The sequence below is a fragment of the Hyla sarda genome, chromosome 2 (genome assembly GCF_029499605.1).
Source record: "Hyla sarda isolate aHylSar1 chromosome 2, aHylSar1.hap1, whole genome shotgun sequence".
NCBI lineage: Eukaryota > Metazoa > Chordata > Amphibia > Anura > Hylidae > Hyla > Hyla sarda.
The window spans coordinates 290,256,880-290,284,142 of NC_079190.1; the positions used below are offsets into that span (position 1 = coordinate 290,256,880).

Sequence of the window (27,263 nt, forward strand, 5' to 3'; positions counted from 1 at the left end):
AAAAAACAAGAAATTTATAATCATTTATTGCAATTGAAAAACACAAAAACAGTAAGTCTTACATCTAGAATAAATATGAACATTCTACATAGAACAGTCATGTCAGTTTAGGTCTGTCAGTCCACCACAACATGCCAGACTATTAGGTTGTTTGATAACCTGGTTTGGCTCTCTCTTTGATACATGCAGGTAATCTGCTATTTGGAGGTACATTGCTGGTCTTGTGCAACATTAAAAAGCCAGTGTATAATGCTGCCATAGTTCTCTTTAGAGCAGAGATACAATTTTTAGCTGTTCCTGGCCATCTCTTTTAGAGCACACATGCAGTCACTGTGCAATACAGTTATCTCCCATATCTTGTGCGTAACAATCACTGATGGTAGTACGCAGCTCCTCAATGTCTCTCTTCAGTTTCTCCACTCCACTTAAGTATCTTTCAACAGAAAAGAAATCTAAATCCTCTTCCGGATCATCCAAATCCGCAGCAGCTAGAGGGGAAGAGTGCAAAGGTAAGCTGAAAGTTCTTCATTCCATAAGCATTACACAACCATTTGCAAAATGATTAATGATTGAAATGAACAGAAGATAGAGAACAGGCGCTGGGGTTGTATCTCAGGAATCTGCCCACACAATACTGTAGCGTATAAGCCTAATTCTCATCTAATAACAATCGGATCATCAGATGGGATGTTCTCTTACATTCAGCCCAAAGGAACAGGATGCACTGCTGCAACCCACCAATGAATCTCAGTTGGAGAGACGTGGATCAGAATTGCGGGTCCTCAGAATAAGTGAGAGTCTTGGTGGTGCTGGGATAAATGTCGGAGAAACAATTTAAGACAATAGACTGTGTAGCATACAAAAAAAAGTCTCCCGCACTCACTGCATCAGCAGATCTCTCACGGCTCGATCTTGAAACCTTCCATGGACGGGGCGACAGGACTGGCGTGGGGCGCTCAGAGGAGACTGCTGGTGGTTTCGTGCAGAATAATGCGCTTCTTCCGGCCTCGTTCAAGTCATTGCGTATAAAACAGAACAATCATGTGATCAGAGTGATCATGTGACGTGGACCGCAGATCCAGATATCTAATAATTAAATAGTGACTCAAAACACCAGTAAAAACTCATAATAGTAAAGCAGAATAAGGAAAACATATTTCAGGTAGGTTATTTCACAAAAAAGGGGATAAATCAAATCATTAAGACTTAACAGGCCCTGAGCATCTAGCTTCAATATCCAATGAGCTTCCGTTTGCAGTAATTTACGTCTCCTATCACCTTCTCCTGATTGTTTTTTTTTTACTATTCCTAATCCTCCGAATCTTAACTCACTATAGTCACTATTGTATATCTGTTGCATATGTTGTACAAATCATGGAGACCCTCCTCCTACTCACAGAATATAGATGCTCCCTGATTCTAACACGTAACTGTCTTTCAGTTTTACCTATGTAGAATCTAGAGCATCTACATAATACACTACAAAAGGGCTCCAACATGTAATGAGCTCCTTCACAAATAATCATTTCCTCCCAAAGTACCTCCTGTGGCATTACTGTTATATTTAAGGTAAGCCAACTCTCCTGTACATTAGAACTGTTATTACTTTTTTTCTTTAAGATCACTTCTATAGTGACATTTTTTTCTAAATGTAACTGGGCCTGTTCCTTGCTGATTTTTCAAGATCTGGATCTGATAGCAATAAATTGCAGTTACTTAAGATGGTGGTTTTTATTAGAGATGAGCGAACTTACAGTAAATTCGATTCGTCACAAACTTCTCGGCTCGGCAGTTGATGACTTTTCCTGCATAAATTAGTTCAGCTTTCAGGTGCTCCCGTGGGCTGGAAAAGGTGGATACAGTCCTAGGAGACTCTTTCCTAGGACTGTATCCACCTTTTCCAGCCCACCGGAGCACCTGAAAGCTGAACTAATTTATGTAGGAAAAGTCAGCAACCGCCGAGCCGAGAAGTTCGCGACGAATCGAATTTACTGTAAGTTCGCTCATCTCTAGTTTTTATCATCGCATTAAGAGGACTGTTTTTAAAAAGCAAATATGAATCTCTTCTCGTTTTCACCACTTGAGGTATTCAATATAGGTTTATGAAATCATTAATTTCTATCCATAGAACCATCTCTTATAAGCTTGATTGATAACTGATCTAGGAAAGCCTCTTTTTATTCAACTCTTGCTGACTGTTCAACTTCTCTCTATGTCTCTCATAATCATGTAAGTCACTGTTATTCCTCTTGAGCCTTAAAAATTGACTGTATGGAATCCCATTTTTAACATGGGTAGGATGGGAGCTGTGATAGTGAAGTAAAGAATTCTTTGCCACCTCCTTTCGATAGCCCTCTGTTTTCTAACAGTCACCTTCAGCCACAAGACACAAATCCAGAAATTCAAAACGGTTACCACCATACACGCTAGTGAAGATCATGTTCATATGATTGGATGTATTGAATTGAATCATATAAACATGATCTTCACTAGTGTGTATGGTGTTTGGAATTTCTGGATTTGCGTCTTGTGGCTGAAGGGGACCGTAAGAAAACAGGGTTATCGAAAGGAGGTGGTAAATAATTATTTACTTCACTATCACAGCTCCCATCCTACCCATGTTAAAAATGGGATTCCATATAGTCAATTTTTAAGGCTCAAGAGGAATAACCGTGACTTTCATGATTATGACAGACATCGAGATCAATTGAACAGTCAGCAAGATTTGAAAAAAAAAGAGGCTATCTTAGATCAGTTATCAATCAAGCTTTTAAGAGCTAGTTCTATGGATAGAAAGAAATGACTTCATAAACCTATCTTGAATACCTCGAGTGGTGAAAGCGAGAAGAGATTCGTATTTTCTTTTTAAAAACAGTCCTCTTAATGCGATGATAAAAACCACCATCTCTTGAAAAATCAGCAAGGAACAGGCCCAGTTACATTTAGAAAATATGTCACTATAGGAGAGATCTTAAAGAAAAAGAGTAATAACAGTTCTAATGTACAGGAGAGTTGGCTTACCTCCAATGTGGCTCTTTTCCTCAATGTAAATATAACAGTAATGCCACAGGAGGTACTTTGGGAGGAAATTATTATTTGTGAAAGAGCTCATTACATGTTGGAGCCCTTTTGTAGTGTATTGTGTAGTTGCTCTAGATCAGGGGTGTCAAACTCAAATTCATCGGGGGCCGCATCAGCAGTTTGGTCACCCTCAAAGGGCCTGTTGTATCTGTAGGACCCCCCCCCACACACATACTGTATATGCCGGCGTATAAGACAACTGGGTGTATAAGACGACCCCCAACTTTTAGTGTTAAATTGTAGAGTTTGGGATATACTCGCCATATAAGACTACCCCTTCTACCGCAATGTACAGCACCTTGTAGTTCCCCCCACATTAGGTAGGCAGTATAGTTCCCCCCCACATTAGGTAGGCAGTATAGTTCCCCCCCACATTAGGTAGGCAGTATAGTTCCCCCCCCCACATTAGGTAGGCAGTATAGTTCCCCCCCACATTAGGTAGGCAGTATAGTTCCCCCCCACATTAGGTAGGCAGTATAGTTCCCCCCCACATTAGGTAGGCAGTATAGTTCCCCCCACATTAGGTAGGCAGTATAGTTCCCCCCACATTAGGTAGGCAGTATAGTTCCCCCCACATTAGGTAGGCAGTATAGTTCCCCCCACATTAGGTAGGCAGTATAGTTCCCCCCACATTAGGTAGGCAGTATAGTTCCCCCCACATTAGGTAGGCAGCATGTTCCCCCCACATTAGTTGGCAGCATGTTAACCCACATTAGTTGGCAGTATAGTTCCCCCCCACATTAGGTTGGCAGCACCCCCCCCCTCCCTCCCCACAGACATACAGCCTCCAGCCATATACAGTGTATGGCTGGAGGCTGTATGTCTGTGTGCTGCCCCACTGTGATCCGGTCACCGCTCCTCCGGCCCGGGGTCACATCTACTGCTATGGCGTATGGACCATTGCAGTAGGTGCCAGGACCGGTCGAGCGGTGACCGGAACGCTGAAGATGATAACACGCTGCCGGTCACTTACCAGGGCCTGCGCGCGTCCTCCTGGGATGATCCTGCCGTCCTCCTGTTCCTCCCGCGTCTCTATGGTTATACGCACGGGACATCACTGACGAACAACCATAGAGGCGGAGGACCAGGAGGACTGAAGGAGGATCGCCGCGCATGCGCTGAAGAGGCGGCTTTCTTTATATATAAAAAAAAAAAAAAAAGATTAAAAAGGTGAAGGCTGGCGGCCGGCAGCGGGCCACATGACGAGGTCTGGCGGGCCTGCGGGCTGGGTGTTTGACACCCCTGCTCTAGATTCTACATAGGTAAAACTGAAAGACAGTTACGTGTTAGAATCAGGGAGCATCTATATTCTGTGAGAGGAGGAGAAAATTCTCCACAATTTGTACAACATATGCAACAGATACACAATAATGACTAGTGAGTTAAGATTCGGAGGATTAGAAAGTCAAGAAACAATCAGGAGAAGGTGATAGGAGACGTAAGTTACTGCAAACGGAAGCTCGTTGGATATTGAAGCTAGATGCTCAGGGACTGTTAGGTCTTAATGATAGGAGATAAATCAAATTATTTTTGTGAAATAACCTACCTGAAATAGGTTTTCCTTATTCTGCTTTACTATTCTGAGTTTTTACTGGTGTTTTGAGTCACTATTTAGGCATTAGATATCTGGATCTGCGGTCCACGTCACATGATTGTTCTGTTTTATACGCACAGCACAATTACGTTAACGAGGCCAGAAGAAGTGCATTATTCTGTGCGAAACCGCCGGCAGTCGCCTCTGAGCGCCCCACGCCAGTCCTGTCCATGAAAGGTTTCGAGTTAGAGCCGTGAGAGCTGGAGACTTTTTGTATGCTACACAGTCTATTGTATTAAATTGTTTATCCTACATTGATTTCTGAAATATGGGAATGTTCTCCTGGGGCATTCAATTTCCCCCCTGCTGACATGGAAACCCATTAGCACCTGTGATTTCGAGTCAATAAGTAGATATCTGATCACTATTGGCCATGAAATGTAATGAGTTAAATAGCTACAATGTCAGCTGTACATTACTTAATTCAATGCTGATGCGGTGGGCAGTTCTAGTGCACAAACCAACCCAGTGCTGTACATATAAATGTACATATACATGTACAGTGCATGGAATAAAAGGGGTAAAAATAGCTAAACAATATAAAAATATACATTTTGGCTGACTCACAGTGTACTCCTAGTAACATGGACAGGTTAGGGTCTACACCCTGAACTCTTTGGCTTAGTAAACAGCATATTGATCGCAAATTCTTCTGGCAGCGATTCATTTCTTTATATAGTGTGAAGAGTTGACTGGCTTGTCCATCTGCTGGCTGAGCCCTTACTGAAGCAAGCCGCAGATGTTCCTGTACTGTGACATTGCGCTCCATTAGATCCTGGTTTTGCGTGGCCAACTGAAAAAAAAATAAATAAATAAAAGAATTCAAGCTTTATAGAAGGCTTTTATATTTTATTGTTGTAAATGCTTCTTTACACTTTACATATGTAACATAAATACACTGCTCAAAAAAAATTAAGGGAACACTTAAACAACACATTGTAACGCCAAGTCAATCACACTTCTGTAATCACACTGTCCACTCAGGAAGCAACACTGATCGACAATTTAACATGCTGTTGTGCAAATGGAACAGACAACAGGTGGAAATTATAGGCAATTAGCAAGACACCCCCAATAAAGGAGTGGTTCTGCAAGTGGTGACCACAGACCACTTCTCAGTTCCTTTGCTTGTTGTCTGATGTTTTGGTCACTTTTGAATGCTGGCGGTGCCTTCACTCAAGTGGTAGCATGAGACGGAGTCTACAACCCACACATGTTGCTTAGGTAGTGCAGCTCATCCAGGATGACACATGAATGCAAGCTGTGGCAAGAAGGTTTGCTGTGTCTGTCTGCGTAGTGTCCCGAGCATGGAGGCGCTACCAGTAGACAGGACAGTACATCAGGAGACGTGGAGGAGGCTGTAGGAGGGCAACAGTCCAGCAGTAGGACTGCTACCTCTGCCTTTGTGCAAGGAGGAGCACTGCCAGAGCCCTGCAAAATGACCTCCAGCAGGCCACAAATGTGCACGTGTCCACTCAAACGGTCAGAAACAGACACCATGAGGGTGGTATGAGGGCCCGACGTCCACAGGCGGGGGTTGTGCTTACAGCCCAACACCGTGCAGGACGTTTGGCATTTGCCAGAGAACACCAAGATTGGCAAATTCGCCCCTGGCGCGCTGTGCTCTCACAGATAAAAGCAGGTTCACACTGAGCACATGTGACAGAAGTCTGGTTCTGTTGCCTGCAACATCCTCCAGCATGACCGGTTTGGCAGTGGGTCAGTAATGGTGTGGGGTGGCATTTCTTTGGGGGGCCGCACAGCCCTCCATGTGCTTGCCAGAGGTAGCCTGACTGCCATTAGGTACTGAGATGAGATCCTCAGACCCCTTGTGAGACCATATGCTGGTGCAGTTGGCTCTGGGTTCCTCCTAATACAAGACAATGCTAGACCTCATGGCTGGAGTGTGTCAGCAGTTCCTGCAAGAGGAAGGCATTGATGCTATGGACTGGCCCGCCCATTCCCCAGACTTGAATCCGATTGAGCACATCTGGGACATCATGTCTCGCTCCATCCACCAACACCACGTTGAAACACAGACTGTCCAGGAGTTGGCAGATGCTTTAGTCCAGGTCTGGGAGGACATCCCTCAGGAGACCATACTCATCAGGTGCATGCCCAGGCATTGAAGGGAGGTCATACGGGCACGTGGAGGCCACACACACTACTGAGCCTTATTTTGACTTGTTTTAAGGACATTACATCAAAGTTGGATCAGCCTGTAGTGTGGTTTTCCACATTGATTTTGAGTGCGACTCCATATCCAGACCTCCATGGGTTGATAAATTTGATTTCCATTGATAATTTTTGTGGGATTTTGTTGTCAGCCCATTCAACTATGTAAAGACGAAAGTATTTCATACGATTAGTTCATTCAGATCTAGGATGTGTTATCTTAGCGTTCCCTTTATTTTTTATTTTTTTTGAGAAGTGTATAAATAGGTGACTTACATCACGTACAGCTGCTTTCAGCTGCTGAAGTGCAGCTTCTTTTTGCTCAGATTCTGCCTTTAGAGCTTGTCCTGTTGCTTCTTCTTGACAGACCTGTTCTTCTAAATCCTAAATGGATTAACAAAAGCCACATTACAAGAACATGTGAGGAAAATCAATACATATCTATTTACAAGCAAAGCACAAATTCATGCATATGTATTTTGAGCACTTTCAAAGAGTTATCCTGGATTAGAAAAATGTAGCCGCTTTCTTACAGAAATAGTACCACACTGGTCCTTAGGTTGGATGTGGTATTACAGCTCAGTTCCATTGAAGTGAACAGAGCCAAGTTTTAATAAAACACAACCTATAGAAAGGACAGGTTGGCACTGATATTGGAAAAAAGCTGATATTTTTTTTATAATTCTTGGATAACCCCTTTAAAGGGAACCTGTCACTAGCTTCATGCTGCCCGAACCACAGGTCTATGATACACTGAACAGCTGCACAGAGGAGTCATACTTCTGGGAATGAGAACTAGAATCCACCTGTCCTGGCAGATCAATTCCTATACACAAATAGGCAGATACCTGTCAATCAGGGCCAGATGACAGCCAGATGACTCAAAGCCCCACTCCCAGCCAAAGTCCAAAGTCACTATCAAAACTAAAAAAAATAAATCAAAAAAATATTTTTTTTTTTATAAAAAATAAAAAAAAACACAACACGCAACAGAACTCAGAGGGTGTGGACATAAACAATGTCAGGAAAGGGAGAGATAGATATATATATATATATATATATATATATATATATATATATATTTAGTAATCTTAGTTAAATAAACTGTTATTGAACTGTTATTGAATCCCGCCCCCCCCCCCCCCCCCCCCCCCAATATGGCAAAGTAAGTAACTGCTAATGGTTCTATATTTTATTGAGTGCTGGTTTCATTCTATTTTTGTTGTGGGTATGTTGGTCGGGACCTGAATTGATTGGATCTAAGTTTTTACCCAGGAATCTATTTTAACGCAGATATCTGGAAGAATATGGTCTATTGAGTGTGGATCATACAATAAATCATTGTGAGGGAAGTCTAGCAGTGTTTTATGCTGTTTATGGTTCAGGCGGCATTAAATAGGTTGTCCTGCCAAAAATATTTCCCCTTTTATGAATTTGCCCAGGCTGGCCGCGTATCACTTTGCCTCAGGCAAGCTGTAGAAGCAGAGCAGTGATCTAACTGAACAATGCTATGCAGTAGCATTGATCAGTATAAGCAATCTATTGATTACTTATAAAAGTCCCCTAGAGGGACTTGGGGTATGTTCACATTAGGGAATTTCAGCGGCAGAGAATTCCACTACTGAAATTCATCGGCCAAAAGAATAACCCTGTTTATTCTTTTGTCAGAATTAAGCATGCACTGCATTGCCATCAATGGTGACCAGGCAGGTCCGTGTGGGTCCTACTACCGGAGGATTTGGGCGACAGCTGCCAGATGAAATCTCAGAGCAGAACATACCCTTAAAGTTTAAAAGTGACGCCGAAATTCACACCCAAAAAATGAACTCCGTATTTTTTGCCGTATAAGACGCACTTTTTCTTCCCAAAACTGGGGGGGGGGGGGGAAGAGTTGGTGCGTCTTATACGGCGAATACGTGCGGCCATCAATGGCCGGGACCCGCCGCTAATACAGGACATCAACGATCGCGGTGATGCCCTGTATTAACCCTTCAGACGCGGATATCAAAGCTGACCACCGCATCTGAAGCGAAAATAACACTAACCCGGCTGCTCAGTCGGGCTGTTCGGGACCGCCGCGGTGAAATCGCGGCGTCCCGAACAGCTTACAGGACACCGGGAGGGACCTTACCTGCCTCCTCGGTGTCTTCTCCGTGCCTGGATCCCCTGCACTCTCCTTCGAAGTCATCACGTCGTCGCGCACCCCGTCATCCAATAGGAGCGGCGTGATGACGGCGACGGAGAGCGTGGATCCCGAGGAAGAAGTCCCGAGCGTCGGGGACACCACGGGGACGCAGCGACAGCGATGGAGCGACATCCAGGGAACCGGTGACTGGTCCGGAGCGGCGGGGACACGTGAGTACTACCTCCTATACCAGTGGTCTTCAACCTGCGGCCCTCCAGATGTTACAAAACTACAACTCCCAGCATGCCCGGACAGCCAATGGCTGTCCGGGCATGCTGGGAGTTGTAGTTTTGCAACATCTGGAGGTCCGCAGGTTGAAGACCGCTGTTGGGTTCAGAATCTTTATTTTTTTTTAGATTTGGCACCTATAAATTGGGTGCGTCTTATAAGTAAATGAGATAACACTTCTAGTACAGCAGTTGCAAGAATGAGCATAAATGAACATTGTAGAAGTGGTGGCACTTACATGAGTACAGCAGTCTCTTCAAACATCTAAACTGCAGGGGTGTCAGGAGTTGGACCCCCTTTGATCTATTACCATTTGCCTATCCAGGGGCTGGACCATGAATTTGTACAAGCTGGAGAACCCTCTTTAATATCTTGAGCTCTGTTTGCTTTTCATTTACAAATTTGTGAACGGTATTAACAGAACTTTGTATGAGCTGCAATTTTATAAAAATTCTAACTACAGTATAGAGGAGGCCTATAACTTCTGAAATAACAAGTCGATAGGGGGTAACTTTGCTAGGATGATATTTGGAAAGGGTAGATCGACATGTAGCAGAATTGTCGCCACAAATCGGCCGCAAAATCTGTTCTGTATTTTGCTGTTGATTTACCAAGGATTTCACCCCTATACACAGGGAAGGGTTAAAATTTGCAACAGAAACTGACAAAAAGCAGATCCACTATAAAAAGTTCACCCATTACATATATTTGACAAACATTTTAAGGTTCTCTCACATCACTTTATTGATTTACTTCAGAAGTTCTTTACATTTTAGGTTTTATATCATTAAATGGGCACTGTCGCCAACTTTATTTTTTGATATGTTGTAGTACTTATGTACTACAACATATCTCTAATATACTTTTATTTTTTTCATTAAAAAGGTTTAATTTACATTTAAAAACTGGCCACTGAAAAAGGACTGATTTTGGAGTGGCAATCAGTCCTTTTTCTGTTAGGCTGCACTCGCTCCCTGCCTGTCAATAAGACAGGTGGGAGCGAGCGCATTGGCTCCCTGGCCACTGGCTGGGAGGCCACTCCTCCCGCACATCGCCGCCGCCGCCTCGTTGCCGCCGCTGTCCCTGCACGCCCGCTGCCGGACTCTGCAGTAACTGCAAGTGTAATGAGGGAACGGGGTATGCGGGGCGGGGGGGGGGGGGGGGGGGGGAGGTAAACAGGCTAGCAAAAAAAATAAAAAATAGGACGGGGGGAGTTACCCTTGAAATCTTTTACTCAACCAAACTCAAACTTACTTTCACTTTACTGCACAGCTGTTCAATTCTCTTCTTATGGGTTTCTATTACCTGAAAGCAAACAAAGAGTGAGCATGTCTGTATGCTGGATACCTTCCCAATCCTTGTATATGTAGTAACTTACTTTTTGGAAGCAATCGTGCTCTTTATGTAGAGTTTCCACTTCTTTTCGTAATTTATCTGCCTCTCCTGTCAGACGTTTTTCTTCTACTTTCCAGTCTGTCATTTCTAACTTCTTTATTTCCCTTTGTAAACTTAAAAAAAAAATGTAATCAAATTTTTTACAAACAAACCTTCAAGTAGCCCACCCTGAGCAGATCTGCAATGTTACTTTTCTAGCTTGGTACCTTTTAATGGTGTCTATGTGCTCCTGCTCCTTTGACTTCTGAGCTGCAATCTGAGCCTCACTTTCCCTGCAGTTTGTTCTGGATTCTCCCAGCTTTTTCTCTAGATCGCTCACTTGGTCCTGGAGGAGGCAGTTCTGCTCCTGAAGTTCTTTCATCTATAATAAAAAAATAAAAACAAAGTCACCTTATCTTTAACGGAGCACTGATGCTATGGTAAGTTTTCGTACAAAAACCAACTTGCCCAGCTTCTCTCTGGCCTTTTTACTACTTCACCATTCCAATATTTCTGTCAAAAACTACCGGTCTGTCTCTCTTGGTTTATCTGTTAAAGGAGAACTACAGCACACAATAATAGCTTTCCATATACTTTAAAACCTTAAAATATATAAAATTTCCCATATACAGTGACCCCTCGACTTATGATGGCCCCGACATATGATCATTTCAACATATGATGGCCTCTCAGAGCCCATCGTATGTTGAAGGCAGCCTCGACATATGATGCTGCTGGGTGTTGGGGCCATCGTACAAACAGCTATCTGACAGCACTGACAACTTCAGCAACTGACAGATATTTGTTTAATGTGCCCCATGTGCCCCGTTCTGCCTCCTGTTACTCACATGCTGTCCTGCTAACTCATACAGGCTTCCACTGTGAGCTCAGTGTAAGCCCCGCCCCCCAGTGCAGCCATAGCCAATAGCCTGCAGCATCTTGCTGCAGGCATCCAATGAGCTGCTGGCTGCCCTCCCCTTCCTTTCCTATGGAGCTGTAGTCGGCAGGATGGTAATGGAGGACATTCTGTCCCCTCTGAAGGTATTTAAAGAACTGTACAGTACTGTATGCGATGCCACACATCACATACAATACATAGACACACTATACACCCCATACATCAATGTTTCCCTATCAGTGTGCCTCCAGCTGTTGCAAAACTATAACTCCCAGCATGCCCAGACAGTCAATGGCTGTACATGCATGCTGGGAGTTGTAGTTGTGCAACAGCTGGAGGCACCCTGGTTTGTTAAATACTCCCCATACACTCCACATACAATGGTCATCCCAGAACCAACTAGCAGTTTCCCATAGAGATATGTATTCAACATACAATGGTTCCGAGGCCACAGAACCAATTACCATTTTTACATAGACATATTTACTCGACATATGATGGTTTCAACATATGATGGTTCTCCTGGAACCAATTAATATCATATGTTGAGGGACCACTGTACTTCCATTACTTGCAGCATTTGTCTGGTTTAGGTTATGCAGGGGTTGCCACAAGCTCAGTAGCTCTCTCCGATAGTGTGAATCCCAAGCACAGAGCTGCATTAGGCAGCCATCTCCGGCTCAGAACGTCATCATGTACCATCATGCAATGGGAGGTTTTTCTCCCTCTCGTAACCCTCCAGTACTATTCAGAGCAACCGCCCCTCCATGAATATGTATGAGTGAAATGAATACTGAGCCATGATAGGCTCAGCTGCAACCCATCAGTATTGCCACCCACATTATTCTATTAGCCAATGTGCAGATCCTGATCCCCACCCTAGCATAGCATGTTAAGTGGTCTACAAACTGTTTGTCTCCAGCAGTGGCAAGACTACAACTCCCAGTATGCCCGGCATGCCACTGCTGGAGACACACAGTTTGGAGAACACTGTTGTAATATGATAAGCCTGGAGCTTACCGGTGCGACCCCTGTAAGTGAGCGGCAGGAATGGCTCCTGCACATCCCTCAGCTGCGAGAGGCTGCTACAGCGCTGGTTCTACAACTACCATGATGGGAGTTGTAGTACCAGCGCAGAGGGACAACTCCCATCATTCTCAAATTTCATTTCCCTGTCTGGAAATGATGGGAGTTGTAGTTTAGCAACAGCTGAGACTGTCCCTCTGTGCTGGTACTACTACTCCCATCATAGGAGTAGTTGTAATAAAAGTGTTGCTGGTACTACTACTCCCATGATGGGAGACCAGCACAGAGGGACAGCCACCAGCTGTTGCTAAACTACAACTCCCATCACATCCAGACAGGCAAATGATATCTGTGACTGATCAGTGTTGTAGTTTCAGTACAGCGTGCCCTCAGCTGTTGCTAAACTACAACTCCCATTATTTCCAGACAGCCAAAGGCTTTCTGGGAATTATGGGGGTTGTAGTTTAGCAACATCTGAAGGCTCCTTTTTTGGAATCACTGTTTTCATGGGCGTTCTTCCCAGGGGAGAGCACCCAAAACGTACTAACCTTTTTTACGTGTTTTTATTTTCTTCTCTTCTCGTTTTAGATACGTTAAGGCGGGGGACTACTTCAGATTCGGTGGGCTACGTCGATGACTAGCGATTTTTTTCTTTCAAATAAAATGGTTAATAAGAGCTTGTCCGGGAGTGTTTTTGGAATTAAAAACTTTAAATTTATTTTACAGGCTTAGTAGTGGAAGCAGTCTTGTAGACAGAATCCATTACTAAGCCTGGGCTTAGCGTTCGCCCCCAAACCAGCTAACGCAGGCCTGGAGCGTCAAATATGGCGCTCCTGGGCCTAGGTAGTAACAGGCTGGAGTTATTTAGGCTGGGGAGAGCCAGTAACAATGGTCCTTGCCCAGCCTGGTAATGTCAAAAAAAAAAAAAAAAACTGCATTGGTTTTTCAACAAATTTAATTCTCCGCCAAATACCAACCAAGCAGCAACAGCCTGAAATTGCCTGGGGGGGGGGGGGCTAAGACCACAAGCCCTCATTAACCATTTTATTAAAAGAAAAAAACAAAAAACTCTGCTTATGTAATATGTAATCCCAAAAAATTATATATATATATATATATATATATATATATATATATATATATATACACACACACACACATATACCTTTTTTTTTTTTTTTCATATATAATGTTGGCATCATTTCTGTTTTTATGGGACTGTTTGATCACTTAAAATTTTTTCCTGCTATGTAAAGTGACCAAAAATCTGCAGTTCTGGACTTTGTATTTTTCTACGTTTACCCCATTGACCGTGCTGTTTCATTAACGTTATATACAGTGGTCCCACAACATACGATGGTAATTCGTTCCAAACGACCCATCGTTTGTCGAATCCATCGTATGTTGAGGGATTCGTGCAATGTAAAAAGTGCATTTAATACTCACCTGTCCCCGCTGCTCCGGACCGCGTCCTCACCGCTCCCGATGCTGTCCCGCTGCTCCGGTATCTTCTTTGGGATCCTCCGGCTTCTTCCGCATCTTCTCCGGTGTCCAGGCCTCGCTTTCTGGTGACGTTATTACGCTGCAGCGCAGGAACGGCGTGCGCAGCAACGTAATAACGACGCCAGAAAGCGAGGCCCGGACCCCGGAGAAGATACAGAAGACGCCGGAGGATCGGGAAGTGGACTCGGAGCAGCGGGGATAGGTAAGTGAACCTGTCCGGGAAGCTTAAACTGCTATCAGACAGCAGCTTAAGCATTTTGCGCTGTCGGATAGCAGTTAATGCGATGGCCCCGACATAAAAGCATCGTATGTCGATGCTGACATCGACATGCGATGGCCTCTGAGAAACCATCGTATGTCAATTTGATCATATGTCGGGGCCATCACATGTCAGGGGGTTACTGTATTTTAAATCGTTTGGACATTTATGCACGTGGCGATACCACTTGTGTTTAGGTTTATTTTATTTTTATTTATTTGAAAAATGGGGAGGGGGGGGGAATTTAAACATTTATTTGGGAGAGAGGCTTTTTCATATTTATTGTTTTTTTCAAACTTTTTTTCACAATGCATTTAGTCCCCATAGGGCATTGTTTTCACACATTGTGCCTCCAGTTGTTGCAAAACTACATCTCCCAGCATGCCCAGACAGCCAAAAGCTGTCCGGGCATGCTGGTAGTTGTAGTTTTGCAACAGCTGGGGACAAAGATGTAATCTCTTGCCTTTTGACACTGATCATTGCTGTGCCATAGGAACCTATAGCACATCATTGATCAGTGTTATCGGCATTCCATTATTACAGGCTGCTGAGGCCAGCATTATGGGAGCGCCGATCGGACAAGCCAGAGGCAAGTAGGGAACCTCTGCTTGTCCTCTCAGCTGATCGGGACCCGATGGCATTTTGCCATTGGTGTCAAAATCAGCTCCACTGAGCTACCGGCGCTTGTTTTCTAGCATTTTAGACGCCGCGATCAACGTTGATCGCGACGTCTAAAGGGTTAATGCCGGACATCACCCAGATCGATGATGTCCGGCATTAGCAAGTATGAAGCGAGCTCAGCTTCTGAGCTCGCTTCATAGACCCCCGCTCCCGGCTTCACCGTATATAAACAGCAGCTAGCCATGGTGGGATTAAGGCACCTCCTCCCAGAACGGAGCACTGCTGGGAGGAGAGACAGTAAGACGCGGGCTGGAGAGACCGGATCATGTTGCACGTGAGCTCAGCCTGCAGCTGCCGGAGCCCGGTGACTGGCTCTGTTCTGCTCCGCTCCAAATCTGATTGTCTGCTTCCGTGCGGAGCAGCCCGGAACCTTCAGCGTGTGGCTTACTCATCTATTTTGCAAATTTTTTTTTCCCACTGTGACTTTAGAGTAGACAAGAGGAGGTGGTGTTACAAAGTGCCTTTCTAAAATTATTTATTGGTTTTTGCTTATGTGCACCAAATTTATCAACCCCCTGGTATAGTATGCTAAAGCTGTCATGTGTAAGCAGAGCCAAAAAAAAAAAAAAAAAAAAAAAAAAAAAAAAAACACACTTCAAAACTCCCTTTCCAAAGAAATCTCCATCAAAGCGATTTCCAAACTGTGGTGTCTCCAGCAGTGGCAAAACTACAAATACCAGCATGCCAGGACTGTGTGGGCATGCTGGGAGTTGTAGTTTTGCAACAGCTGGAGGCACACTGGTGGAAAACACTGGTGTAGTCTGAAATCCACTTGCTGTCCCATCAGAAGAAGCTCAAACCATTGTTCTGCCTCCCCGACTTCTTTACACTGCAGCTCTTCATCACATTATAATTAGGCTACGTTCACACTGCTGTTATAACACAGCAGGAGAATATCAGGAGAAAAATTACTGCAATAGGAGTCTTTTTCTTCCGCTATTCGCTGCCAAAAATAATGGAGCCCAATGAACCCCATTATAGTTAATCTGATCTGTCGGGACCCGTTGTTGCCAGTTGTGCTCAGTGTGGAGAGCAGGGGGAGGGCAGCAGCTTACAGGAAGTAGGAGAGGAGGATCTTCGGAAATGTAGTCTTATTACTCTGCTTCTCCCTCCATGCTGCAAACAGAGGGATCTTTGGAAGGCAATTACAGGAAAACGGCTGAACCGACTTTGACCAAAGACTGCTGGATAGGTCTTTACCTAGCTGCATTGTATGGGTGGCTTGACATTGCACTTACATAATCATCAGGATCCGTCCCGCACAACCTGGTTCTACTGGACAGTATTCCAGGAATTACATAAATTTAAGGTTATCAAGGCAGAACTGATTGTAACCTCTGTAGTGTCCAGTCCTCCTCTTCACCAAGCCCCCATCTTTTTCATTCTCATCTTGGTCCCCTTCTCTGTTCTGTTACTAACTAAACTAACTTTTTCCACAGAGCTTTTTTTTTTCCTATCTGCTCCCCCTTTTCCCAACCTCTGACCTCTGCAACAAGTAGCCTCCAACATACATCAAAGACTTCCTCTAGCTGTTTGCTAATAGGACACACTTGAAGTCTCCTGTTAGTAGAAGGGAGTGTCCTTCCCCAAAAAACACACATCAGTAATTTCATCCATTAGCAGTCCATTCGGTTGGATTCCCCCCCCCCCTTCTGCATTATAAAAGTGCTACTCACTCCACATAAGTGTTCACCTTACCTGTGAAATACAAGTTCTTGTGCACAAGGTTACCTTTCCACCCTAGAGATTGGTTGAAGACTGAGGTGCCTTTTTCACACCCTCGCTGCACCAATCTTAAATGTGTGACTCATCCATAGATATGCTGCTTTGTTTCATGGGCAATATTGAGCCTCCCTGCCTAAGAGAAACATTATCCTATTTGGCATGGGATACTTGTGCCACTGACCTCATTCCCCATAGGTACACATACCATTTCCCATGGTTCCTCCAAAGAGAGGGGTAAATGCCACCAAACAGCTTGACAAGATTAGACAACAAGTTGTAGCTATGTATTCTGGCTCATAAAAACCTTCTTAGGCTGGGTTCACACTACGTTTTGTCCCATACGGGAGCGCATACGGCAGGGGGGAGCTAAAAGCTCGCGCTCCCGTATGTCACCGTATGCGCTCCCGTATGTCATTCATTTCAATGAGCCGACCGGAGTGAAACGTTCGGTCCGGTCGGCTCATTTTTGCGCCGTATGCGCTTTTACAACCAGACCTAAAACTGTGGTTTCACTCCGGTCGGCTCATTGAAATGAATGACATACGGGAGCGCAAGCTTTTAGCTCCCCCCTGCCGTATGCGCTCCCGTATGGGACAAAACGTAGTGTGAACCCACCCTTACTCCCAGTAGAGCAATAAGAAAAAGCAAACAGCCCTTTCTGCTGTACAACAATGCCGACCGGAACTACACACAGAAAATTAAAAACAGATATTCAGCACTCACCATGCTGGATTATATCCGTGTCTTCCATTTTTAACTTTTTTTTTGCGTGATTTATCAAACCTTGTGCCAAAGGAATAGTGGAACAGTTGCCCTTAGTAACCAATGATTCCAGCTTTCATTTTAAAATAGCCTCTGAATAATGAAAGCTGGAATCTGATTGGTTGCTTTAGGAAACAGCTTTACAATTCCTTTGCACGAGGTTTGATAAATCTTCCCCCTTAGTAATCTGCAGAAATTGCAGCAAGATTGCACAGAATGGCAGGTCGGTTCTTTCTCCTACTTTACAAAGACAGTACAGGAGTATCATACTGTCTCCTATTGATTACAGTAGTGTACCCAGACCATGGATAATAGTTTATTATATGGTCACTGTTCAGTGAGTGATGAAGGGGTGGGTGTGCAGGCAACCACCATGTACACAACAGTCAGTGGCATGTTCCAGAATGGTCTGTACCATCTCTGCATGTATCATATTTGACAATTAGGATTTTCACCTTAAGGACCAGGCCAGTTTTATTTTTGAGTTTTTGTTTTTTCCTCCTTGCCTTCTAAAATCCATAACTCTTATATTTCCATCTACAGACCCAGAAAGGGCTTGTTTTTTGCGTGACCAATTATACTTTATAATGAAACCTCTCATTTTACCATAAAATGTGAAGCGTACCCCAAAAATTTTTTTTCAGGGAGGAAATTTAAATGAAAACCACAATATTGCACATTTTGGAGGGTTTAGTTTTCACACTGAACACTTTACGGTAGAAATTACGTGTTCTTTGTTCTGTGGATCAATACGATTAAAATGATACCCATGGCTAGATACTTTTATATTTTTGTACCACCTAAAAAAAAAAAAAAATCTAAAACTTTTTTGTACAAAATCAGTAATCTAAAATCGCCCTATTTTGACCACCTATAACTTTCTTTTTTCCATATATAGGGCGTTATGAGGGCTAATTTGTTGCGCCGTCATCTGTACTTTTTATCGATACCACATTTGCATATACCGTATTTTTCGCCATATAGGACGCTCCGGCATATAAGACGCACCCAATTTTAAAGGAGTAAAATCTAGAATACAATGTAAAGTATAGGACAGTGATCTTCAACCAGCGGACCTCCAGATGTTGCAAAACTACAACTTCCAGCATGCCAGGACAGCCCGGCAGCCGGGTTAGTGTCACTTTCCCTTCAGACGCGGCGGTCAGCTTTGATCGCTACGTCTGAAGGGTTAATACAGGGCATCACCGCAATCGGTGATGTCCTGTATTAGCCGCAGGTCTCGGCCGTTGATGGCCACAGGGAGCGCCACGATAGGACAGGGTTTTAATGTGTATTCGCGTATACGGCGAAAGATACGGTATAAAACTTTTCGATCATTTTTTACGTTCAATACTTTTTTATTATTAAGAAATTTTCGTTCAAGTGACACAAAATAAGTATCGAGATAAAACAAGCATCGAGACAGGCGCAGCTGTCTTATAGATAACGGCAGAAATTAAACAGTGGGACAGGCGCAGCTGTCATAGAAAAATGATAACATTTTTCGATCATTTTTTATATATGTTTTTTTTTTATAAAATTGGACAAAAAAAGCTGCCTTTATTTTTTACGTTTACGCCGTTCACTGTACGGGATCATTAACATTATATTTTGATAGTTTGGACATTTAAGCACGAGGCAATACCAAATATGATTATATAAAAAAAAAATTACGCCTTTTGGAGGAAAAACTGACAATTTTCATTTTTATTGGGGTAGGGGATTTTTCCCTTTTTTTTACTTTTTATTTTTACATTTTTCTAATTTTTTTTTTTTTTGCTGATAGCAGCCGGATCCTGCTGTGCATGACGTGAGCACTGTCCTATGCTCGCGTTCATACACAGGATGTAAATGTACGTCCTGGTGCGCGAAGTACCGCCAAACCGGGACGTACATTTAAGTCCGTGGTCGTTAAGGGGGTTAAAGGAAATCTGTCACCAGAATCACCTGCACTAACCTGTCAGTACCGACAGGTAGTGCAGGTGACACTTATGACAACTGTACTTACCTTGACCCATTCCGTGGTGGGGATTAGGGATCGACCGATATCGTTTTTTTTAGGGCCGATACCGATAATCAGTGGAGGTTAGGGCCGATAGCCGATAACTTATACCGATATTCCGGTATAAGTTATCGGCTATTTATCCCCCCTCGACACCGCTGCAGAGCATTGATTTAAAGCGGACGCTTTAAATCAATGCACTGCAGTGGCTTTTGCGGTGCCATAGGCCGCCGCCACCACCACCACCCGCTTCTCTCTCCCTACCTGTCAGGGTGGTCCGGGCCATCCATCGTTCCTGTAGTGTCCGGGGGCATTCCGGTGGAGGGTGAACCGGTCCGGGCTGTACTTCTTCTACGGCGGTCATCTTACGGCCTAGGTCATCTTACGGCCTAGTACGCTGCATAGACGCCGCTGTGCAGTGACACCCGTGCACAGCGACGCACCTGACGTCACGGCGTCTATGCAGCGTACTAGGCCGGAGCCTGCCCGGAGTGGAGAAGAAGACCGTGGGAGAAGAAGGACAGCCCGGACCCATTCACTCTTCACCCGGAACGCCCCCGGACACTACAGGAAAGATGGATGGCCTGGACCACCCCCATTACGGGTAAGTTTAATTTTTTTTATTGACTCGGAGGGTGGGGGAGGGTCCCGACCGGTATAGCGGTATGGGCAAAAATCCATACCGGTATACCGCCCAGCACTACGGTAGGGGGTGCGGCGCGGTGCGGTGGGTCAGGGGGGCGGTCGCGGTGCGGCGGGTCGAGTGGGGGCGGTGCGGGGCATTATCTGCTTATCGGCAAGGTAATTGCCGATACCGATAATGCCCAAAATCATGATTATCGGCCAATAATATCGGGCATACCGATAATCGGTCGATCCCTAGTGGGGATCTCCGGTAATCTCCTCCATTAGCTCCAGCTTCGGGCACCCGGCTTAGGGCACAGGCAGAGCTTAGGGATGTCATTGCTGCTGTTCTCTAGCAGCGGGACCCAGCCGAGAACAGCAGAGGTGACGTCACTAAGCTCTGCTCATGCTCCAAGCGGGGTGCCTGGAGCTAACGAAGAAGATTACCGGAGATACCCGCCACGGAACGGGACAATGTAAGTACTGTTGTCATTAGTGTCACCTGCACTACCTGTCGGTACCAAAAGGTTAGTGCAGGCGACACTGATGACAGATTTCCTTTAAATAAACACCTTGAGTCCTACAACACCCTAGGAAACAAAGCACAGGTTCTTCAATATGTGAACGGAATTCAACACTAACAGTGCAGTCTGTTTTCTGAATATACACTTTTGAATAGGACCATTATGATTACAAAAGCCGTGGAACAGCTGGGACCTATAGAGAAAGTGTTTTTTTTTTGCACAAAATAAGTACAAAGCAAGAAGGGAAAAAAAAAAAAAAAAAAATCGCTCTCTAAAGGTGACCAACACATTTTCAGGATGAAATTTCTGCTGATAACCTTAATATTTTGACAGCAGTCACTGTTTTCCTAATAGAAGTCTTTAAATTCCTTGCCAAGACGGATTGAAAACTAAGGTTGCAGCTAAAGATGAGCGAACTTACAGTAAATTCGATTCGTCACAAACTTCTCGGCTCGGCAGTTGATGACTTTTCCTGCATAAATTAGTTCAGCTTTCAGGTGCTCCGGTGGGCTGGAAAAGGTGGATACAGTCCTAGGACACTCTTTCCTAGGAATGTATCCACCTTTTCAAGCCCACCGGAGCACCTGAAGGCTGAACTCCTTTACGCAGGATAAGTCATCATCAACTGCCGAGCCGAGAAGTTTGTGACGAATCAAATTTACTGTAAGTTCGCTCATCTCTAGCTGCAGCTGCTACTAGGCAATCTTACTGCACAACATTAGTTAAAAGTATAACAATATGCATTAAGGTTGTACACACCCTCTAGTGGTTATTATGTGTTGCCAGCATGCCACCTTTCAAAAATGTATGTCTATGCAGAAGTGAACTTTGTTTCAGACAGAGTGTCTACTACAGGGGTCAGAAGATATGATACACTTCAGGAAAGAAATCTGACTGCAGGGTCAATCCTGTTGGGCAGAGTACACAGGTAGATTGTGTGGGTGACCCTGTTTCAAAAGCTTCTTAGCAGGTGAAAATCTGTGCAGCCGTTTAGGTCATCTAGTTGCTAATGTAGAGATTTCTTCTTCTGTGCAATGAAAGAGGCTGCTGCTGTATGTGCAATGCTTTCTCCGGTCCGCTCCAGCAATAACCCCTCCCCCTTATATTTATGGAGGGGTGGAGTTATCTGCTAAAGGGGAGTGGTTATTGGCCAGAGTGGGCAGAATAAAGCTTTGCACATACAGCAGCAATACCGCCTCCATTGCACATAAGAAGAAATTACCAATTACCAACAAAACGGATATCTCCTGAGCGGCTGTAGCAATTTTCACTCGGTAAGAAGCATTGGAAACAGGGTCACCTACACTATCTACCTGTAGATTCACGTTAGTGCAGGAGAAATGCTGTAACCAATTGTCTTACACATAAAAAGGTGAAGATCCATCCATAGATGGTGTAAGAAATTACCTGCAGCACTTGTTTTTTGTAGTCCTGTGAGGTGGGTAGATCGCCCATGTACCTCTCCAGAGTCTCAATCCTCTGCTGCTTTTCTTTATTCTGTTCCGCTTCCTTCTGACATTTTTTCTTCAATGAATTAATATGACGCTCCCTTCCTTTCACCTGCCAGTGTAAAGTGTCATGGCTATGAGAACATATCTTTTGGAGAGAAATTGGCATTTAAAAAAAAATTTTTTTATTATAGCAGAAAAGCTTTGAGAACTTACACGCTCCTCTTGCTTTTTCATTTCATCGGAATGTTTTTGCGCTGCTTCCTTCATTGCCTCTTTTAGGCCTCTACTCTCTGCCTCCATGGCACAAAGTTTCTTCTCCAACTCTGCCTTCTCTCTGCTAGCAGAATCAGTCTTTTCAGCAAACTGTGCTCTTAAGAATGTAACCTCTCGCTGCAAGTCCTGAAAACACAGGTTAACTGAGCATTTCCCGCACTTCCAATTTATGCCGGAAGATGCTTTAACTGTTATATGCCATTACCTGTAATCTCATCAGACACATATCATTGTATGGACTGGCCTGGCTCATCAACGCGTTATGGACTTGCACCTCTCCCTCCCGTAATTTCTGTTCCAGGGCTACAATATGCTGACGCTGCCTACAATAAGAAAGGTGAAACCAAAGTCAGTTTTTTCCTCAATAAATATGCTAATAGGTTCTTATAACCGGTTCATACAGTTTTTGCCTTGCAGAATGTTCTGTCCACATTTGTGAACCCTGACACAACATTAGGCAGAAAGGAACTTTTAGGTGTCATACGTGGCATTTAAAAAAAAAAATAAATTTAAACTGTCCCTGTGTTTTTGTGCCAATGACCGGAGTGGATTTAAATAGAATGAGAAACATAAGAAGTTCTTACAGCACTATTAGAAAGCCCGATGCTCAATGTAGACATGTACTGTGCAGGGAGGACCTCATAAACGATTGCTACTTCATTTATGCTGCCCTTTTCTGCCATGACCTATATACATATCCTTTTGCACCGGGAGATGTACAGACCACAATGTTTTTTTGACTGATCAAACTGAAGTTTGTCAGTTTGTTTGGCCGATAATCACCCCATCTAATAGGGCCTAACACTTCTCCTGCCTGTTGGATCCACTTGTGGCTTTGGCTCAAAAAAAAAAGTGTCATGACAGTTTTAAAAATCAACTGTGGTGTGTGACGTCAGCCTAAATAAGTTATGCTAGAACCTGTGATGCAGTGTGTAACTAGTATTAATTCTCATTCAAGTGCAGCATTAAAGGTGAACTCCAGTGCAATATTTTTTTATCCATTATGTCCGGGCTGCCAGAATAAAAATAATACATTTTAAACTTCTGCCACTCCAGTGATGCCGCCTATATCACTGTCCCATCCTCCAGCCCTGGTCTTCTTTCACCTTTTGGTACCAGACACATCACACTGCAGCTCTGCTAATCCCTGGCCATAGATGTCCTGCCTTGGTCAGTGATTGGCTGAGTGGCAGTGTAATGTAATGGGCCCGGGCACAGGAAAGACGACTGAGGTGCCATACATCACACTGCCACCCATTCTATCAATAGCCGAGGTGCGACATCGCTGCAGCCGGCAATTAGCTGAGCTGAAGTGTGACAACCACAAGAAGCAGAAAGAAGATCGCGATGGAGATCAGGAGCAGGATACCCAGGAAGCGGCAGAAGGCAAGCTAATGTTTTCTTCTTTAAATGCTGGCAGCCTGGAAAAGCATAAAAAAATAAAAATAAGAAAATTATATATATATTATATATATATATATATATATATATATATATATATATATATATATATATATATATATATATATATATATATATATATATATATATATATATATATATATATATATATCTCAATATATATAAATATATATATATATATATATATATATATATATATATATATATATATATATATATATATAAATATATATATATATATATATAAATATAAATATATATATATATATATATATATATATATATATATATAAATATATATATATATATATATATATATATATATATAAATATATATATATATATATATAAATATATATATAAATATATATATAAATATATATATAAATATATATATAAATATATATATATATATATATAAATATATATAAATATAAATATATATAAATATAAATATATATATAAATATATATAAATATAAATATATATAAATATATAAATATATATATATATATAAATATATATATAAATATATATATAAATATAAATATATATATATATATATATATATATATATATATATATATATATATATATATATTATATATAAATTATATTTATATATTTAAATTTTACAGATACTTTAGTTGAAGTTATGAAAACTCAGTTGTCCCCTCCAAAGATTCAATGTCAAAAAACTAAATGTTTTACCAACATATTTGTTTGATTTTCTTTCAATCTTCGAGATAAACATCCTTTAGTGCAAAAAATATAAGTAAATTCAACAGCAGCAAATATTTTCACAAAGATGCTGGAGGACAAAGTTATATGCTGTGCAGGAGAGGAAAAAACACAAAAATAGGATCCTGGTGCTGGATAAATGGGGTTTTCAGAGGTTAAATCCCAACATAAAGAAAGTGATGGCATATCTTAGGCTCCATTCACATTACGGTTGCTGGATCCGGCTGGGGGGAGGGGAAAACCGGGCACTCCCATACCCCAGCGCCGAAATCCATTCACTTTAATGAGCCGATCGGCGTCAAACAGTGACTCCGGTTGGCTCATTTTTGCTCCGTATCCGGTTTTCTGACCAGACCTAAAACCGCGGCATAGGCTGCATTCACATCTCGTTTTTGCAATACGGTTCCCGTATCAGGTTTTTTGTAAGAAAAAAAACTAAAACGTATGTCTCAAAACTGGACAGAACCATATACAACTGTGTACAACCGTATAGACCTCTCTATGGTTTGAAATCGTATACGGTTTGAAAACGGAAGTCCAGTTGCAGACAGTTTAATAAGTTTTTTGAAAAAAAACAAAAAAAACGGATACAGTTTTAGGTTTGTCCTTGATTAAATAAAGTTCTTCTTGTTCTATTTGTGGGAAGAACTTTTGGTGTGCACTGCACACCAAAAGTTCAAAACCGTATTGTGCAGACCGGATGGAACCGGATGCACATATGCTTCAGTACGGTTCCCATAGACCACCATTTAAAAAAAAAAAAAAAAAAAATGTATACTGGTTGTATCCGTTTTTCACCCAGACATAAAACCATAGTAGACTACAGCTTTGGAGACTGGGAAAAAAAACAGATAAAACCGTAAGTGATGCAAAACTTACACAACCGGATGCTACAGTTGGCATACGTGTTTTCTATAAAATGTCTATACATACAGTTTGCAATACGGTTCCATACATTTTTCCCTGAAACCGGATATGGGAACCGTATTGCAAAAACGAGATCTGAGTGCAGCCATACCACGGTTTAAGGTCCGGTCAGAAAACCACATACGGGGCAAAAATGAGCCGACTGGAGTCACCGTTTGACTCCGGTCAGCACATTGAAATGAATTAGTTACGGGCCAGGTCCGGCTGGGATATGGGAGCGCACCGTTTTCTCTCCCCCCCAATCCGGTTCCCATAGTAACAAAACATATGATGTGAATGCCCCTTTAGTGACATGCCATCACGTTATAAGATGGGAAAAACTCTTTAATTACAATGGTGCAGTCTTCTCTACGGAGAGACATCATTTAGTTGAATCTTCTAATGATAATACAACTTCCCTTACACTGATCAAGCAACACATTTAAATGGGCACGGTCACATACAATAATGTTTTATATGTTATACATTTTAATAAAAAATTAACCTTTCTAATATACTTCATAAGAAGTTTTTTTTTTTATAGAAGTCATAGCTTATAAAATCATGGTTTTGTCAAAGCTCAAGCAGGGAGAGGGAGGGAGGGAGAGAGGGAGGGAGAGAGGGAGGGAGAGACAGAGAGAGGGAGAGACAGAGAGAGGGGGAGACAGAGAGAGGGGGAGACAGAGAGAGGGGGAGACAGAGAGAGGGGGAGACAGAGAGAGGGGGAGACAGAGAGAGGGGGAGACAGAGAGGGGGAGACAGAGAGAGGGGGAGACAGAGAGAGGGGGAGACAGAGAGAGGGGGAGACAGAGAGAGGGGGAGACAGAGAGAGGGGGAGACAGAGAGAGGGGGAGACAGAGAGAGGGGGAGACAGAGAGAGGGGGAGACAGAGAGAGGGGGAGACAGAGAGTGGGAGACAGAGAGTGGGAGACAGAGAGAGGGAGACAGAGAGAGGGAGACAGAGAGAGGGAGACAGAGAGAGGGAGACAGAGAGAGGGAGACAGAGAGAGACACAGAGACAGAGAGAGACACACAGAGAGAGAGAGAGACACACAGAGAGAGAGAGAGAGACACAGAGAGAGAGAGAGAGAGACACAGAGAGAGAGAGAGAGAGACACAGAGAGAGAGAGAGAGAGAGACACAGAGAGAGAGAGAGAGAGACACAGAGAGAGAGAGAGAGAGAGACACAGAGAGAGAGAGAGAGAGAGACACAGAGAGAGAGAGAGAGAGAGAGAGAGAGAGAGACACAGAGAGAGAGAGAGAGAGAGAGAGACACAGAGAGAGAGAGAGAGAGAGAGAGACACAGAGAGAGAGAGAGAGAGAGACACAGAGAGAGAGAGAGAGAGAGAGAGAGAGACACAGAGAGAGAGAGAGAGAGAGAGAGAGACACAGAGAGAGAGAGAGAGAGAGAGACACAGAGAGAGAGAGACACACAGAGAGAGAGAGACACACAGAGAGAGAGAGACACACAGAGAGAGAGAGACACACAGAGAGAGAGAGACACAGAGAGAGAGAGAGACACAGAGAGAGAGAGAGACACAGAGAGAGAGAGAGACACAGAGAGAGAGAGAGACACAGAGAGAGACACAGAGACACAGAGAGAGACACAGAGAGAGAGAGAGAGAGAGAGAGAGAGAGACACAGAGAGAGAGAGAGAGACACAGAGAGAGAGAGAGAGAGAGACACAGAGAGAGAGAGAGAGAGAGAGAGACACAGAGAGAGAGAGAGAGAGACACAGAGAGAGAGAGAGAGAGACACAGAGAGAGAGAGAGACACAGAGAGAGAGAGAGACAGACACAGAGAGAGAGAGACAGAGGAGTGCTATCAGA

General features: G+C 43.3%; 1 protein-coding gene across 6 annotated transcripts in view; it reads right to left on the bottom strand.

Annotated features, from left to right (window-relative positions):
• CEP85 (centrosomal protein 85) overlaps nt 1-27,263 on the bottom strand; it is a 79,780-nt gene continuing 52,517 nt past the window's right edge. For 4 of the 6 annotated variants that reach the window (XM_056557436.1, XM_056557438.1, XM_056557440.1 and 1 more), the window contains exons 6-14: nt 22,571-22,688; nt 22,306-22,491; nt 22,049-22,201; nt 10,865-11,019; nt 10,642-10,771; nt 10,518-10,568; nt 7,127-7,234; nt 5,243-5,468; nt 3-488 (exon numbers count right to left, since the gene is read on the bottom strand). In XM_056557436.1, coding sequence (XP_056413411.1) covers nt 328-488; nt 5,243-5,468; nt 7,127-7,234; nt 10,518-10,568; nt 10,642-10,771; nt 10,865-11,019; nt 22,049-22,201; nt 22,306-22,491; nt 22,571-22,688 — 1,288 coding nt within the window. In that variant the 3' untranslated portion in view covers nt 3-327. Of the gene's footprint in view, nt 489-5,242; nt 5,469-7,126; nt 7,235-10,517; nt 10,569-10,641; nt 10,772-10,864; nt 11,020-22,048; nt 22,202-22,305; nt 22,492-22,570; nt 22,689-27,263 lie in introns of all 6 variants that reach the window. The other 2 variants (XM_056557442.1, XM_056557441.1) reach the window with 2 other exon arrangements.